Raw genomic sequence first — 18,648 nt, 5'->3', positions numbered from 1 at the left:
TTCTTTTTTTTTCTGTCTTTGTGAAATGTGTGGGCTGTAGCCGCACCTGCATCCTCAAAGCAGCAGTGACAAGCGTGCGTCTGTCTGTTAAAGGGTGGTGTAACCCTCAAAGTGCGCTCCACAAACAATAAAAAAAATTTTTTTTTCTGTTTTTGTGAATTGTGTGGGCTGTAGCCGCACTTGCATCCTCAAAGCAGCAGCGACAAGCGTGCATCTGTCTGTTAAAGGGTGGTGTAACCCTCAAAGTGCGCTCCACAAACAATAAAAATATTCTTCTTTTTTTTTCTGTCTTTGTGAAATGTATGGGCTGTAGACGCACCTGCATCCTTAAAGCAGCAGCAACAAGCGTGCGTCTGTCTGTTAAAGGATTACATCGGTGACAGCATCCAAGTAGGCATGTCAGACAGTCCGTACATGTGGCAGGAAAAAGAAGCAATTTGGAGGTCCCTGTACAAACTGGCTCTATTTTACCTGAGTTGCCCCCCCTCCAGTGTGTACTCCGAAAGCGTGTTTAGTGCAGCCGGGAACCTTGTCAGCGAAAGGTGTAAGAGGTTGCTTCCACAAAATGTGGAGAAGATGATGTTCATAAAATGAATTATCAACTCCTCCAGGGAGACCAGCCTCCAGAACGTACGGAGGGACCTGTGGTTGTGGATTCCAGCGGGGACGAATTAATACTCTGTGAGGATGAGGATGTACACAACACTGAAGAGGGTGAGGAATCTGTGCATGAGGAGGATGAGGACGACATATTGCCTCAGTAGAGCCAGTTTGTGCAGGGACAGATTAATTGCCAGCTTGTTTTGTGGCGGCCCAAACGAACAAATCATTTCAGCCACAGTCGTGTGGCAGACCCTGGCGCTGAAATGTTTGGTTTGTTAAAGTGTGCATGTCCTGTTTATACAACAAGGGTGGGTGGGAGGGCCAAGGACAATTCCATAATGCAACTCTTTTTTTTCTTTGAATTATGTACTGTTTGGGGCCTAGTTTTTCAAACTGCCATCCTGTCTGCCACTGCAGTGTCACTCCTAGATGGGCCACGTGTTTGTGCCGCCCACTCGTATCTCTTAGCATAGTCATCCAGCTACCTCGGTGCAACCTTTTGCATATAAAAACACTATTGTGAGGTGTGAGGTGTTCAGAATAAACTGGAAATGAGTGGAAATTAAGGTTATTGAGGTTAATAATAGCATAGGAGCAGAAAAATCCACAAATTCTGTGATTTTAGCTGTTTTAATGCTTTTTTTTAAAAAAATACCGATCCAAAACACAAAACCCAGAACCCAAAACACGGAAGGGTGGTTTTGGCAAAACCAATCCAGATCCAAAACACGAAGAAAGATCCAGATCCAAAACCAAAACACGAAAAGTGGCCGGTGCACACCCCTAGTAGAGATTCAGCATTTGCCACTGAGCCCTGTTCCTTTACAAACAAGGGCAGTTAGGATTGCCCAAAGGGGGAAGGCAGGCCCCTCCTTTATAGCGAAGAGGTCGTGTGTGGGTCCGGTAGCGGTGGGCTCTCCACTACTGCAGCAGCGGCAAGTGCGTCAGCTGCTGTAGGTGCTCGGGTCCGGGGTGCCCATTCCCCTGCTGTTACGCCAGCAGTTATGTAGTCTCCCATGTACAGAGCTAGGCAGTCCTGGCTCCGCCGATCCAGGGTGCTGTACTGTACTGAGCTAGTGGGGTATGGGCAGCCTGCGGGGGAATACTGGAGTGAAGAGAACCCAGCAAACAGCGGCAGTTTTATGCTGGGCATTGGGGTCCCATTGGGGGTACGAAATGCTTTAGTGATGCACTATCTGGCATTATAGAGTAGCTGCTTTGTCACTGCTTTATTTATGTATAGCTCCTAGGATCTGACTTTTATCTACTTTGAATCATTGTTATCAGTCAATAGAGGAGACTCTGGGCCTGGAAAATGCTACCACAAGAATAGCGAGCAGTTCAGACGGCGTTCGATGTACTCGATTAATCTAATAAATAGCGGAGATGACGTATGATGCGAGCGGCCAGGGGGCGTTTTTTTCAAAATAGCGAGCGCATGTTTTGTTCGCTCGTTCAGACATAGAGGCGTCAACAGACCGCAAAGAGTGAGCGCTCAATTTAAATAGCCAGCCCCTTTTTCTGAACGAGCGCCCTCAAATAGCGTCCGGCTCTGAATCAGGCCCTCTGTTCAGTTCTATGCGAAGCAAATATATACTTTACACAGAAATACATTATATTTACATCTGCTTCCTAAGTCCCATATGATAGTATGCAAAAATGATTCAAGGTGTGCGCAAATGACTTCAGCTAGTGGAAACCGAAGAGATTCCTTACTTACTCCTATTTATTATTAATAATACACCAATACAGTTACCACCTTAGCTCAATCATATATAAAAGGTACATACAAAAAGTCTCTTACTCTAATAAATGATTTCCATATGTAGTGATCGCAAAAGAAAGAGATAGTGCAGTGATGTCTTATAAATAAATTGTTATATATTTTTTAAGATACACTCACATTCTCAATAAAACACATACGCATAAAGCATCGCCAAATGATGCACTACCACAGGATATGGGTACCAGTGATGTTTTTCTGGAAGTACAGTAGTGGGGAGCGATGGTTCCGGACACCAAACAGCAGTTCACTTGCTCCACGAATACCCTGGTCACAATGTCCAATATTTCACCAGCTTAATGCATTTTGGATCGCTCTCAGCATACTTCCAGAGCACTAGTTTGAGTGACAGAATGGGGCGTGTGTGGGTGGTGGCAGGGGCAGGTCTGTGTAAACGGTGTGTGCTTGCACTAGCGTAGGCATGGCTTGGCATCTTTACACCAATTTAAGGTTGTGCATAATTAAGAACGCAGCATCAGCATACACGTCACTGAGCTGTTTTACACAGATGGATATTCGCAGTGTTTACGGTAGGCTAGGGTCTACCTCATGCACTGCGTGCTGGTTCGATGTCGCCTGATGGTACCAATATTTTCATACACTTCCTGGAGATGACGTCTGAAAGTGGACGTCTTTACTACAGGCTGGTGGGAGTCTGACTTCACCCGGCGATCGCACGTTAAGACCTAGAGGGCGTCATATGTCTTAGCGTGCGATCATGGCATTTGCATACTGCCCATTGCTACGGCTGCGAGCGCACACAGCCTAGCGAACGGGTCTGAATCGGGCCCACAGTGAGCAATCTTGCAATAGGAGACCTGCACGTGCACAGATCTCTAATCCCGCCTACTTTGCTATTGGCTCCGCCTACAGTTGATTTCGTGCCACCTACTTGAGGCAACTTCCAAAGATTTTTCCAGGGCCACTTTTAATCCCCGATCCGCCCCTGGGTGCATGTGATCGTATTTCCTACCAGTGTTCCCTGTGAACCCCGCAGTCAAACACACCTGAACATACAGCCTAGTACAAGAGAAAAGATACCTAGCGCTAATCAAGCAGGGGTCTCAGACACCAGTGCAGCAGTAAAAAAGAGGTGATTGTCGACCTCACTGGTAAACACAAAAAGAAAAGAAAAACTGCGCTCTAGTGTAAATGCGGGGGACATATCAGTGAGATACGCGCAGGCTGCATGTTTCTATACTATTAAGTAAAGAAACTGTTAAAAAGTAAACAGTGGGGGGTCACCCCTCCACCTGAGCATAACCACCATCGGGCTCTTTGAGCCGCTGCTGGTTCACTAAATACAGAGGGAAAAAAACGTAGGGGTCCCCAGTATTTCATGAACCAGCACCAGGCTCTTGGCTCTGGTACTGAATGTAATAACACGGGAAAAAACATTGGCTCTTCTATTCACCTAATATCCATGTTAGGACATTTGTTTGAGAGATTCCCTAAGCTAAGGGTGATTATTGCTTTATTGCATTTTACATTTTCTATGTGCTCTAATAGAGATATGGGGCTTATTCATCAACACTAAAAACTGATGGAGGTAACTAGGTTTAGAACTCGCATGGAGTTCTGCCTAATTACTGGAGGAATTCATCATTCCTCCTCTCCATCAGTATTTATGCTGAAAAGCTGTCATTTTTGCGATGACAGCTTTTCGTTAAATAGATACTTTTCCCTCTCTACTCTACCTTTCCGTAGCTGTAATCAGTGTTACGTATGCGCCATTATGTTCACAAAAGCGGCGCATGCACAGCACTAATTACAGCTGCGGTAATTCTGCGGAAATTAACGCAGACGGACTTAACCAGTAGATATCAGTGATATCTCCTGTGTTAAGTGTGTTAATGAATACTAAAAAAACTGTAATTATGGAAAATTTCCTTAAAACCGTTATTGAGGTGTTGATGAATAGGCCCCTCGGTGACAAGATGTTTACACTAACTTTTATATTAAGTAATCTTTATAATAAAGCACGTAGATTATATTACATGCAATGCAGTGGAGGAAAGCAGGCAGGGTGAGGCTGATTATGACAGCGTTTGTGATGTCACAGAGGTGTGAGAGAAAAGGCCCTGCTTGGTACAGGACAATCAGTTATTGGATGAGAGTGAGCTGTGTACTGGTTATATATTGATATAGCTATATACACGCATTTTTTCATTACATTAACGCTTTTTACTGATACGAGAGTCTCAGGTAAGAATATTTTAAAGTAATTATTAAATGAAAATATAGTTTAATAACATGGCACTATTATAATGGGACTAGCTAAGCATGGTGCTGGTTGCAGCTTTTTGGGGGACCTCACAAAATGTTTGTTCCCCTGTATTAGCTGTAAGCAGACCATGCTCTGACCATTGGTGCTTAGAGGTATTTTGTATTGTTGGCGGGGTGGGCTATTTTTTTTCCCCCGGTCATCTTTTTTTTATTTATTTGTAATTATTTTTCTTGCTAATCATCATCAATCATGTTCTCTTCTGCAATTGGGCTTCCTATACTTATAATACAAATATGCGCCTTAGAATGTATTTCATCAGTTTCGGAATCAGAATTTCTTCTCTTGCTCTCCTGTACTGTCTGTCTGATTCTGCCGCTTGTTTGGCTTACATCAGGGGGATTCCAACATTCCGCCCTCTAGCTTCTGTGGAACTACACACACCAGCATGCCCTGCCACAGTTTTAGCATGCCCTAACAGCAAAAAACAAGGCAGAGAATGCTGGGATGTGTAGTTCCACAGCAGCTGGAGGGCCGCATGTTAAATATCCCTGGCCTACACAATCAACTCTATGAGGATATTTTAAATCACAAATGACATTAATACAATCACTTGTATAGAATTCACTGCAGGCAGAGGCGCCACCGGAACTGGTGACACCCAGTGCGCACTCTGACTATCCCTGTGCGCCGGATGGGGTGTGGCCTCGCGGGGGGAGACCCCGATGACGTCACTCCGGGGGCAGCCCAGCATCGCTGTCAGCACTGTCGGCTCCTCTTCTATGACAGGTGCTGGGTGCTGCAGGAGAAGTCACACTGCAGCACCCAGCTCCTGTCACTGCGGAGGAGCCGGCATTTTGGTGTCACCCCCTCTAAGGGTGACACCCGGGTGCAGCCCGCACCCCTCGCACCCCCCTCATGACGCCACAGACTGTAGGGTAATCTAATACCATTACTCAGATCACTAATGCCTCACCTTATTTATTTATGTATTATTCTTCACTCATCTCACCATTGAGAAATGTAATAAGTTACATGATGTTATCAACACTCCTATGATTAGAGGGAAAGCTGCTGACAGTCAGGACCTCTTTCCTGGTTGGCGATATCTAGTGACGCCCCTGCAAACATAAATACTATAGGCCAAAGTCCTTCACGCCACATCTCGCCATTGGGAAACTTAGGGCCTCATTTATTAATGACTTTTATCATACGCATAGTAATAAAGCTCGTTGTGTATGATAAATGGTGCTCCAGACAAGCCACACTGACTTCAACAAAACTACAATAAGATAATAAACTACAACTTAGGCCCGTATTCAATTAGCCGCGAAAATCCGAGATCCGCGAAAAAGTATCGCCGATTGCGACATTTCATCATTCAGAAACTTTTCTCCATATTCAAATCCAAATAGTTTCAGAAAACGCAATGTGATGTAATGGGCGAAAAGGATTTGCCTCTGAATAACAGGAGAAAATTATTTAATTTTTTTTTTTTGGGGTGCAAAGGTGGGGAAACCACTCAGAACCCGTGGAACAATCCCCAAAAGAGAACCGTAAAAAAAATCCCTAAAAAAACCCCCAGAGGAACACCCCAAAAAATTACTTTGAAAATGGGGGCGAAAAGTACAAAGTTGGGGTACAAACATAAAAAGTAGTGAAATAGACTTTTGGGGGGTCTGCTGCACGTATGGGTGAAATGATTTTTGATTGCAGGTGTTTGCTGAAGGCGCGTTTTTTAAAACTTCACTTTTGCGACTTTAAACCATGCTAGCACCCGTTTTCAAGTACCCCAAATTTAATAGGACTACTTATTTTCACCAAAAATACTTCTTAATACTATTCTTCACCACTTGTGCAAAGACACTAATTAGATGCTATTGACACAACCCCAATTACCTTTATTAGGGCCATTCGGGAACATCTATATTGAGCCCCAATGTTAGGGCATCTTTCAGAATTGAATACGGCGAATAGCGGGGGAGCGCACAAAAAGTTTCCCATGCAAACACGTGATGTAGGCTAAAAGTGCGGAATGCGAAAAAGTATAGCGGGTGCGAAGCCAATTGAATACAGGCCTTAATTGTCATCAGCCAGAACATAAACTTGCAACAATGCCGCCTTGCAGTGACATTTGGTGGACAGTGGAAAGTCGCAGAATGGGCGAAGGCAGTCATGTGACCTTACGGCATTGGCTCTCATACTTTACTACTGTATCTTATTTATTATTGTGTAACTCTCCCCCAGTGCAACAGAATCTGCGACACTACTTACACATTGCCTGCAGGTATCAGGAGCGCTCAGCTTATGTGACAAGTTTCTAGTTTGCTGTAAACATCAGTGTTCTTTAGGACCGAATGTCATATACCAGCATATCTCCTTCATGCTATTTGTTTTGTTAAATACCATTGATTCATTATACTATTCCAATTAGTTTCTGGCAAATATCTTGACTCTATACTGTTACATTGATTACATAGGTACCATACCACACCTGTATACCATTACCTAGTGTCCTAAGCAATGGGTATATGCTGTGCATGTATCTTTTCAGCACATATAAGTAACATTATAGTACAAGATTAGTACTGTACTTAGAAAGATATTGTATTTTTTTTCTAATTTAAGTTTTTTCTTGCACATTTACAGAAAATGTGGCTGCCTCATTTGGGGCTAACAGAGGCACATGGATTCAGACTGCAGAGCGGCGGAGCTCTGAACCCCGAGATCATTGATGCCGCTCAGTCCATACTGTGGCGGCAATTTAATACGCAAGGCTTGCAGTGCACATGGGGAGGAATATTTAGCTCCTATAACCCCGTCTCTGGGCCTGCAGTACAGATCCACCCAGATAAGCCTCGCAGACACTGTTTCATGTCCTGTTTTCGGAATGGGCAGATACAAGTCGCGGACAGTGCTCAACAGTCAGAGTTTACCGCCTGTGCTCTGAAACAGCTGCAAGAACTGTACGGGACTGTTGTTCCAAAGGACACACTGAAAAACATCAAAATCCTGGATGTGGAGCAACAGCCGGAAACCTCCAGTGACTGCGTAGTGTATTCTATAGCAAATGCTGTGGAGATCCTCTTCAATGACGACGTTCCGTCTTGCAGCTACATCTATGAATTAATGAGGGAACATCTCATTGACTGCCTAGAAAATGGAACTTTTACACCATTTCCAAAAACTAGGAAAAGGAAACGTTGTGAGGAGTATGGGAGCAGCAAGAGGAGGAAATGTACTCCAGGTCATTAGATGCAGGTTCACATAAAATCCCTGGTGAAGCTGTGATTGGCCGATGTGCATTGGGACCCACCACCTACAGATGCGGCCACCTGCTCGCACGCTGCCAGGTTACCAGTAGAGGATGGCACGCTGCACCAACGCCGACCTTCCGGCTAAGCCAGGCTCGACACAACCGCAAGGTTGTTATCATAGAACGGAGATCTGCTTCCCACAGCCCCGGAGTGCACCCCTCGGTGCTACAGACCCGAATGTCACTACAATGGACATCACTGCTGTCCAGTCTGGCCGTGAGAATACAGAAGCAGGATCAGACCGAGACAGACATCCGGCAGCTTAGCTGCCTGTCTCAGCACTGTGAGCAAGACACAGACAGTGCTCACTTACACTGTACCCTGGACCTCCGGGAGTCTCCTGTAGAGGAGGGTTACAGTGATCTGCAGGAGTACCCTCCATGGGATGCTGGGAACTCAGCCTGCGGGGGACAGAACATACTTCTATACCGCAGGAAGAAGCTAATAGATAAGGGTCACCACATAATGGGTGTATTGCACATTATTTGGGACCCACTCCCTGGACAAATCCTAGATGGAAATTTAGGACAAAGATTTGGGTGAGCATACATGAATCATTAGCGTTTGCACTTGCACCAACCTCATGCTAGGTGTAAGAGATACTTCAGAAAAAGACTTCCATTCCCCATACAAACAGCTCAAAAAATCAGGGGTGTTGCGAGGGTGGTAGGAGTGGGACACGAGCTCCGGGTGCCAAAATGGACAGATGGCGCCCATCCAGGGTTCCGGAATTCATGGGGCGCTGCACAGTATGATGGCCAAATGTTCGTTTTATCTCGGTTTGCTCTATATCCTACATGTTATGGATCCGAGATTCGTTTCTACATTTCATGTTCCCTCAAGCTGCCCAATAATGTCCCCTCCGGCCCTCCCTCCTCTGTGATCATCTTCTGTCACCTCCCCTCTCCTCTCCTTTTTTATTGGCCTCTGTCACCTCCCCTCTCTTCTCCTTTCTTATTGGCCTCTGTCACCTCCCCTCTCTTCTCCTTTCTTATAGGCCTCTGTCACCACCCCTCTCCTCTCCTTTCTTATTGGCCTCTGTCACCACCCCTCTCCTCTCTTATTGGCCACTGTCACCACCCCTCTCCTCTCCTTTCTTATTGGCCTCTGTCACCACCCCTCTCCTCTCCTTTCTTATTGGCCTCAGTTAACACCCCTCTCCTCTCCTTTCTTATTGGCCTCTGTCACCACCCCTCTCCTCTCCATTCTTATTGGCCTCTGACACCACCCCTCTCCTCTCCTTTCTTATTGGCCTCTGTCATCACCCCTCTCCTCTCCTTTCTTATTGGCCTCTGTCACCACCCCTCTCCTCTCCTTTCTTATTGGCCTCTGACACCACCCCTCTCCTCTCCTTTCTTATTGGCCTCTGTCACCTCCCCTCTCTTCTCCTTTCTTATTGGCCTGTCACCTCCCCTCTCCTCTCTTATTGGCCTCTGTCACCTCCCCTCTCCTCTCCTTTCTTATTGGCCTCTGTCACCTCCCCTCTCCTTTCTTATGGGCTTCTGTCACCTCCCCTATCTTCTCCTTTCTTATTGGCCTCTGTCACCACCCCTCTCTTCTCCTTTCTTATTGGCCTCTGTGACCTCCCCTCTCCTCTCTTATTGGCTTCTGTCACCTCCCCTCTCCTTTCTTATTGGCCTCTGTCACCTCCCCTCTCCTTTCTTATTGGCCTCTGTCACCTTCCCTCTCTTCTCCTTTCTTATTGGCCTGTGTCACCTCCCCTCTCTTCTCCTTTCTTATTGGCCTCTGTCACCTCCCCTCTCTTCTCCTTTCTTATTGGCCTCTGTCACCTCCCCTCTCCTCTCCTTTCTTATGGGCCTCTGTCACCTCCCCTCTCTTCTCCTTTCTTATGGGCCTCTGTCACCTCCCCTCTCTTCTCCTTTCTTATTGGCCTCTGTCACCTCCCCTCTCTTCTCCTTTCTTATTGGCCTCTGTCACCTCCCCTCTCTTCTCCTTTCTTATTGGCCTCTGTCACCTCCCCTCTCTTCTCCTTTCTTATTGGCCTCTGTCACCTCCCCTCTCTTCTCCTTTCTTATTGGCCTCTGTCACCTCTCCTCTCCTCTCCAATCTTATTGGCCTCTGTCAACTCCCCTCTCATCTCCTTTCTAATTGGCATCTGTCACCTCCCCTCTCTTCTCCTTTCTTAATGGCCTCTGTCACCACCCCCCTCTTCTCCTTTCTTATTGGCCTCTGTCACCACCCCCCTTATTCTCCTTTCTTATTGGGCTCTGTCACCGCTCCTCTCTTCTCCTTTCTTATTGGCCTCTGTCACCTCCCCTCTCCTCTCTTATTGGCTTTTGTCACCTCCCCTCTCCTTTCTTATTGGCATCTGTCACTTCCCCTCTCCTTTCTTATTGGCCTCTGTCATCTCCCCTCTCCTTTCTTATTGGCCTCTGTCACCTCCCCTCTCCTTTCTTATTGGCCTCTGTCACGTCCCCTCTCCTTTCTTATGGGCCTCTGTCACCTCCCCTCTCCTCTCCTGTCTTATTGGCCTCTGTCACCACCCCTCTCTTTTCCTTTCTTTTTGGCCTCTGTCACCTCCCCTCTCTTCTCCTTTCTTAATGACCTCTGTCACCACCCCCCTCTTCTCCTTTCTTCTTGGCCTCTGTAACCACCCCCCCTCTTCTCCTTTCTTATTGGCCTCTGTCACCACAGTCCCTCTTTTCCTTTCTTATTGGCGTCTGTCACCTCCCCTCTACTCTCCTTTCTTATTGGCCTCTGTCACATCCCCTCTCTTCTCCTCTTATTGGCCTCTGTCACCATCACTCTCCTCTCCTTTTTTATTGGCCTCTGTCACCTCCCCTCTCCTCTCCTTTCTTATTTGCCTCTGCCACCTCCCCTCTCCTCTCCTTTCTTATTTGCCTCTGCCACCTCTCCTCTCTTCTCCTTTCTTATTGGCCTCTGTCAACTCCCCTCTCTTCTCCTTTCTTATTGGCCTCTGTCACCTCTCCTCTCCTTTCTTATTGGCCTCTGTTACCACCCCTCTCTTCTCCTCTCTTATTGGCCTCTGTCATCTCCCCTCTCCTCTCTTATTGGCCTCTGTCACCACTCCTCTCTTCTCCTTTCTTATTGGCCTCTGTCACCTCCCCTCTCTTCTCCTTTCTTATTGGCCTCTGTCACCTCCCCTCTCCTCTCCTTTCTTATTGGCCTATGTTACCACCCCTCTCTTCTCCTCTCTTATTGGCCTCTGTCACCACCCCTCTCTTCTCCTTTCTTATTGGCCTCTGTCACCTCCCCTCTCCTTTCTTATTGGCCTCTGTCACCACCCCTCTCTTCTCCTTTCTTGTTGGCCTCTGTCACCTCCCCTCTCTTCTCCTTTCTTATTGGCCTCTGTCACCACCCCTCTCTTCTCCTTTCTTGTTGGCCTCTGTCACTTCCCCTCTCTTCTCCTTTCTTATTGGCCTCTGTCACCTCCCCTCTCTTATTGGCCTCTGTCACCTCCCCTCTCCTCTCCTTTCTTATTGGCATCTGTCACCTCCCCTCTCCTCTCCTTTCTAATTGGCCTCTGTCACCTCCCCTCTCTTCTCCTTTCTTATTGGCCTCTGTCACCTCCCCTCTCTTCTCCTTTCTTATTGGCCTCTGTCACCTCCCCTCTCTTCTCCTTTCTTATTGGCCTCTGTTACCACCCCTCTCTTCTCCTCTCTTATTGGACTCTGTCACCTCCCCTCTCCTCTCTTATTGGCCTCTGTCACCTCCCCTCTCCTCTCTTATTGGCCTCTGTCACCTCCCCTCTCCTTTTTTAGTGGCCTCTGTCACCTCCCCTCTCTGATCAGCACTTTCCTCTCCCCTCTCCTCTTTGATCCCCTTCCTCCTTCTCTCCTCATTCATCATTGGACTTCAATTGACTTAAAAGTGACACATCTAAGGTAAAATCCTAAACTTCAATTATAAGGCATGAGTTTAAAAAACAGTCACTGCTTTGCTATGTAAAGTAATGGAGGTGTTCCCAGGCATGACCATAATGTGTTATTTGAAAGGTCCTTTAAAAAGTATTAGGCGACCTGGAATAATAATAACGGTGGTAGACAGAGCATGGGTAGTAGTACTCACATTAATATAGGTGCAATGTATATTTGTGAAGTAGGAGCATAGCTGAGAAGGGAGCTCCCCATAGGTGTCCCCACTCCAGCGACAGCTGCTTGGGGCAGTGATTGCAGTAATAAGCTGTGCACCCTGTGGAATCTCACTCTAGCACATGTACTCTGTCAGTTTAAGGTAAATGATCAAAATATATAATACAATCTCCTCTATTGACTGACAACAATGATTCAAAGTAGATAAAAGTCAGATCCTAGGTGCTATACATAATAAAGCAGTGCCAAAGGAGCTACTCCTTAATGTCAGATAAGTCACCGGAGCATTCTATTCCCCCAATGGGACCTCAATGCCCAGCATGATACTGCCACTGTTTGCTGTTTTCCTCTTAACTTCAGTATTCCCACGCAGGCTGGTCATACCCCACTGGAACAGTTCAGTACAGGGAGGGGGGCGCTATGACATGCACTTTCTCCAGGCACCATGGTTCCACACTACTCCTCTGACTCTAATCATATGTGGATTATAATACATGCCAACAACAATCCCATGACTCTCCCCCAGGTCATATATAGAAACATAGAAATAGAGACTTTGATGTCAGATAAGAACCACTTTGCCCATCTAGTCTAGGTTACGTGTGATGGCATTGCCACTGCCCAGTTCCCACTACAAAATGACCTCCTGTGGAAACGGCAGTGTCTACATGCTATATGAGCTACTGTACATTGACAAGGAAGAGGGATCTTGGGATCCCTCTCAGGCAGATGGGCAGTGCACTTGTGAGAGTACACCACTGCATGCTGACACTGTCCTAATTCACTGCACATCTCACCATTGAGAAACGTAATAAGTTACATGATGTTATCAACACTCATATGATTGGTTGCTGATATCTAGTGAAGCCCCGGCAAACACAATACTATAGGCCAAAGTTAGCAGCCATGACATTCGTCCCGTTTCCTTACCAGGCCAACACAGCCAGGCCACACTGACTTCACCAAAACCGCAATCAGATAATAAACCACAACCAAATTATCATCAGCCAGAGCAAAAACTTGCTGCAATGCCATCTTACAGTGACATTTGGCGCACAGCGGTATGAAGTCGTAGAATGGGCAAAGGCAGTCATGTGACCTTACGGCTTCAGCTCTCATACGTTATCACTCTTATGTATTATTGTGTAACTCTCCCCCAGTGCAACAGAATCTGCGACACTACATACACATTGGCGCGGGCATCAGGAACGCTCAGCTTATGTGACAAGTTTCTGGTTTGCTGCAAAACTTCCGTGTTCTTTAGGACCGGATTTCATATATCAGCATGTCTCCTTCATGCTATTTGTTTTGTTACATACCATTGATTTATTATACTATTCCCATTGGCTTCTGGCAAATATTGGACTATACTGTTACACTGATTACATGATTACACAGGAAAGATAGAAAGATATTATACTTTTTTCTAATTAAAGTTTTTTTTACAGAACATGTGGCTGCCTCATATTGGGCGGATAGATAACGTTGTGAGGAGTATGGGAGCAACAACAGGAGGAAATGTACTCCAGGTCATTAGATGCAGGTTCACATAAAACCCAAGGTGAAGCTGTGATTGGCCGATATGCATTGGGACCCACCTCCTACAGACACGCCCACCTGCTCGCCCGCTGCCAGATTACCAGCAGAGGATGGCACGCTGCACCAGTGCCTAACTTCAGGCTAAACCAGGCTCCACACAACCGCAATGTTGTTATCATAGAACGGAGATCTGCTTCCCACAGCCCCGGAGTGCACCCCTCTGTGCTACAGACCCGAATGTCACAACAACGGACACCGCTGCTGTACAGTCTGGCCGGGAGAATACAGAAGCAGGATCAGACCGAGACAGACATCCGGCAGCTTAGCCGCCTGTCTCAGCACTGTGAGCAAGACACAGACAGTGCTCACTTACACTGTACCCTGGACCTCCGGGAGTCACCTGTAGAGGAGGGTTACAGTGATCTGCAGGAGCACCCTCCATGGGATGCTGGGAGCTCAGCCTGTGGGGGACAGAACATACTTCTCTACCGCAGGAAGAAGCTAATAGATAAGGGTCACCACATCATGGGTGTAAAAAACATCAGGATTGCACCTTATTTGTGACCCACTCCCTGGAGAAATCCTAGATGGAAATTTAGGACAGAGATTTGGGTGAGCATACATGTGGGATACTGCTTCCATTTATGTATCACTCACCCCTAAGTTTACATCCCTCACTGATGGTCTCACAGTACAGCACATCAGGGTAATGTACAGTACTAACAACCCCCCTAAAAATTCTGCGTTTGCCACTGAAGAAGATCAAAAACCTTATAGAGATACAATCCCTGAAAGAGCGTCACAGTGAGAAGGTGATTGGCGTACCTTCAGTCTTCTATCATCCCTAATTGGGATTCAGACATTGTAATATTGACCTTTTATAATTGACCGATTCTAATCTTGGTTATCAATAAACACTATTACTTTATACATCTTTGTTATTGATATGGTTTTTCCACATACATCATATCCTCAGTTGAGCGCATATCCCCCCATTCCATATGTATTATCAGCTGTCTGATATGATTGGACTCATCTTAAGCAAAACCAGCATCTAGACCACAAGTAATGGCTGAGGACCAGCCGGGGGAGGAACCTACAATCCTGACTGCTATAGAAGAACTCCAAAATATGGGGGAAAGGGAAAATGTGAAGAAGAGTCTACACAGGATTATGTATCAATATATGAATATATGAGAAAAAACCAACAGTAATATGTAGTCACATAGATTGAAAAAGCTATCTCAATTCAAAACACTGGTTGGTGGTGCACACTGGGGTTAGAGAGGTCAAAATATATAAAAAAAATGATTGCCAGAACAAGTAAAGATGACTCCTTTGTGGGGCAATCTTAATAAAAGAAGTTTATTTAGTTACAATAAGAAATGATAATTATATTAAAATATAAATTTTTATTAGTATACTCATTAAAATACATAGGAAATAATTGTTATAATTCCTTACTAAATAAACTTGTCTTATTAAGAGTGCCCCACAAAGGAGTCATCTTTACTTGCTCTGGTAAAAAACATTTTTTGCTATGGAAGAACCTCAGCCTGAAGAGGAGACACCAGCAGACACATTTGAGTCCACACAGGAGCCACAACAGGGCTATCCCTCCCAGCCACAAAACGAACCATTGGGTCAGGCAGCTGCAATTCCACTTTAAACACTGCAATTTAATAGTATATGTAAGTCCGAAGGCTGACATTTAAGCATGAGGGACATTAAACCACGAGTGTTTTGAGTGTTGCCAGTTTAATAACATGTTGGCTATTGCCCCTTTAAGTTTATCTGTTCTTATGCAGCCAATGAATGTTCATGGGGAGTGGTCTAGGGGTATATAATGGAGTGATGTATGTAAATCTGCCTCTTTGTTCCAGTTTTTTTTCCAGGACAGAGAAGTAACGTGTGATGTGACTCCCCTGATTAAATCTCCCTTTTGTCTTTTCTCCTTCTCCTCTTCTCTTCCCTCCTACTATTCTTTTGTTCTCTTAGCATATACTTTAATTATTTTCACATATTATTTCATGCTTTCCCTGTATTCTTTCCCAATGATTCCTTCCTTCCTGGTCTCTCCCTGTTGCCCGTCATAATGTCCCCCCATCGCTCCTGTTACGCTCCCTGCTGTATGTACTGCCGGGCTAAAACAGCAGGCTCCTGTGCTGCCCATCTCTCTCTCTCTCCCTCCCCCCCCCTCCCATGAGCAGGCCGCCGCCGCGCTTATCGCGGACTGGGCCTGTGGCCGCGCTTACGCAGTAGAGCATGGCGGTGGCTGTCGGCCCCTGCCGTTTATCTTTGCTGTACGGAGGCAGGCGCAGTATCCGCCGTCTCCGATCCTGCCTCTCCACATGGCACCCAGGTGCGCCCTTGCGCCTTAGCGCAGGCGAGGCCGGAAGCTTCGGCCGGAAGCTTCGGCCCCTTCTGTGCTGTGAGATGGAGCTCGGCTCAGCATGTTGCTGCTGGCTCCGTCTCTATATTGTTTAACCAGCAGCAGGCAGCGGTGGCTGCACCGCTGGTTGGTTCAATGAGCGGCCTGCGGGCGGTTGCGCGCCCACGATTAGGGTCGCAAAGGCGGCGTGGCTTTTACCCCGAGTGCGGCCGCCATCTTTATACTGGGGGGGCAGGAAGCCCTCCCAGGTACCACTGTCTGCCAAAGGGGGAAGCCCTATTAGTGCCCCAGATTATAAGAGGCCATACAAAATTAGGATCCCCTCAGTAGTGTCACTAATTGACTAACTGGCAAACTTCAGTCCCTGTTGATCTTTTAAAATGTGTCACTAGGAGATCTGGAAAACATGTAATGAATATAGTGGTGCAGTACTGCACAAATAATAATGGTGGTAGACAGAACGTGATTAGTAGTACTCACATTAATATAGGTGCAATGTATATTTGTGAAGTAGGAGCATAGCAGGGAATAGAGCTTCCCATAGGTGCCCCCAATCCCGTGATAGCTGCTTGGGGCAGTGATTGCAGTAATAAGCTGTGCACTCTGTGGGATCTCACTCTAGCACATGTATTCTGTCACTTTAAGTTAAGTGCTCAGAATATATCATACAATCTCCTCTATTGTCTGATAACAATGATTCAAAGTAGATAAAAGTCAGATCCTAGGTGCTATAGATAAATAAAGCAGTGCCAAAGGAGCTACTCTATAATGCCAGATAGTGCATCACTAAAGCATTCCTTTCCCCCAATGGGATCCCAATGCCCAGCATAAAACTGCCGCTGTTTGCTGGGTTCTCTTCACTCCAGTATTCCCCCGCACCCTGCCCATACCCCACTAGCTCAGTACAGTACAGCACCCTGGATCGGCGGAGCCAGGACTGCCTAGCTCTATACATGGGAGACTACATAACTGCTGGCGTAACAGCAGGGGAATTGGCACCCCTGACCCGATGGACTGTTGGTTTATTAGCCCTTTTCACTATCTCTTGTCTGAGTGCCCATTAATTAGTTTTCACTGCAGTGTACTAATTGGAACTGATTTATTCTAAATATATTGCTGTTAAGATGATCAAATAATAGAAAGGTTCCTTCCATAGAGGTAACTCTTTTGCCAAATTAGTTAATGTTCTTTTAAGTGGGTAGATTTTTTTTTTATAAAATCTTTTGTAAAGGATTGAAAGACTAAATATGATCCTGCTACAGGTACAGAATATATATAGAACATTATGCTGAAATAAAATGTAATAAATTAGTTTGTGTTTGAGAGTACAAATATTGTTTTTCTTGACTTATCTGTATACAGATAAAATTAGAAAATATTAATTACTTCATTACTTATATGTAAAACACCACTTCTCTATAATTGCCAATATTTGAGATAGATTTCCAAGCACTGTTACCACTCAAAGCCAGCCCTAGCAAACCTGGTTTACCACAATCTCCATCATAACGTGTCTGCCAAATAGTTTCTAGCTCATTGTGTGGAATGGGTACAGGACTCTACAGTGGCAAACGCAGGATTTTTAAGGGGGGGGTTTCCACACACACACACACATATATATATATTAGGGGTGTGCACCGGCCACTTTTCGTGTTTTGTGTTTTGGTTTTGGATCTTTCTTCGTGTTTTGGATCTGTATTTTTTTTAAAAAAAACCTAAAAACAGCTAAAATCACAGAATTTGTGGGTTTTTCTGCCCCTATGCTATTATTAACCTCCATAACCTTAATTTCCACTCATTTCCAGACTATTCTGAACACCTCACACCTCACAATAGTGTTTTTATGTCCAAAAGGTTGCACCGAGGTAGCTGGATGACTATGCTAAGCGACACGAGTGGGCGGCACAAACACGTGACTCATCTAGGAGTGGCACTGCAGTGGCAGACAGGATGGCAGTTTGAAAAACTAGGCCCCAAACTGTACATAATGCAAAGAAAAAAAAGAGGTGCAAGATGGAATTGTCCTTGGTCCCTCCCACCCACCCTTATGTTGTATAAACAGGACAAGCACACTTTAACAAACCAATCATTTCAGCACCAGGTTCTGCCACACAACTGTGGCTGAAATGATTGGTTCGTTTGGGCCCCCACAAAACAAGCTGGCAATTAATCTGTCCCTGCACAAACTGGCTCTATGGAGGCAAGATGTCGTCCTCATCCACCGATTCCTCACCCTCTTCAGTGTTGTGTACATCCTCATCCTCACAGAGTATTAACTCGTCCCCGCTGGAATCCACCACCACAGGTCCCTCTGTACGTTCTGGAGGCTGGTCACCCTGGAAGAGTTGATCATTCATTTTTATGAACATCATCTTCTCCACATTTTGTGGAAGCAACCTCCTACGCCTTTCGCTGACAAGGTTCCCGGCTGCACTAAACACTCTTTCGGAGTACACACTGGAGGGGGGCAACTCAGGTAAAATAGAGCCAGTTTGTACAGGGGCCTCCAAATTGCCTCTTTTTCCTGCCAGTATAGGTATGGACTGTCTGACATGCCTACTTGGATGCTGTCACCGATGTAATCCTCCACCATTCTGTCAATGGTGACAGTATCATATGTAGTGACAGTAGACATGTCAGAAATTATTGCCAGGTCCTTCAGTCCGGACCAGATGTCCAAACTTGGTCCTGCCTGCCCTGCATCACCGCCAGTGGGT

General features: G+C 45.8%; 1 protein-coding gene across 1 annotated transcript; it reads left to right on the top strand.

Annotated features, from left to right (window-relative positions):
• The first annotated feature begins 7,262 nt into the window (after positions 1-7,262).
• On the top strand, positions 7,263-7,865 carry LOC148525414 (uncharacterized). The gene has a single exon (XM_088470922.1). The coding sequence runs from the start codon at positions 7,263-7,265 to the stop codon at positions 7,863-7,865; it is 603 nt and encodes a 200-aa protein (XP_088327048.1).
• The last annotated feature ends 10,783 nt before the right edge of the window (positions 7,866-18,648 follow it).

This window comes from Taudactylus pleione, unplaced genomic scaffold (genome assembly GCF_031769625.1).
Source record: "Taudactylus pleione unplaced genomic scaffold, aTauple2 ptg000108l, whole genome shotgun sequence".
Classification (NCBI taxonomy): domain Eukaryota; kingdom Metazoa; phylum Chordata; class Amphibia; order Anura; family Myobatrachidae; genus Taudactylus; species Taudactylus pleione.
The sequence above is the reverse complement of the archived record's forward strand: the minus strand, read 5'-3'. Positions and strand labels throughout refer to the sequence as shown.

Excerpts from the sequence above, each read along its gene's own strand:
- LOC148525414 (XM_088470922.1), top strand. The coding sequence starts at position 7,263 with ATGTGGCTGCCTCATTTGGGGCTAACAGAGGCACATGGATTCAGACTG.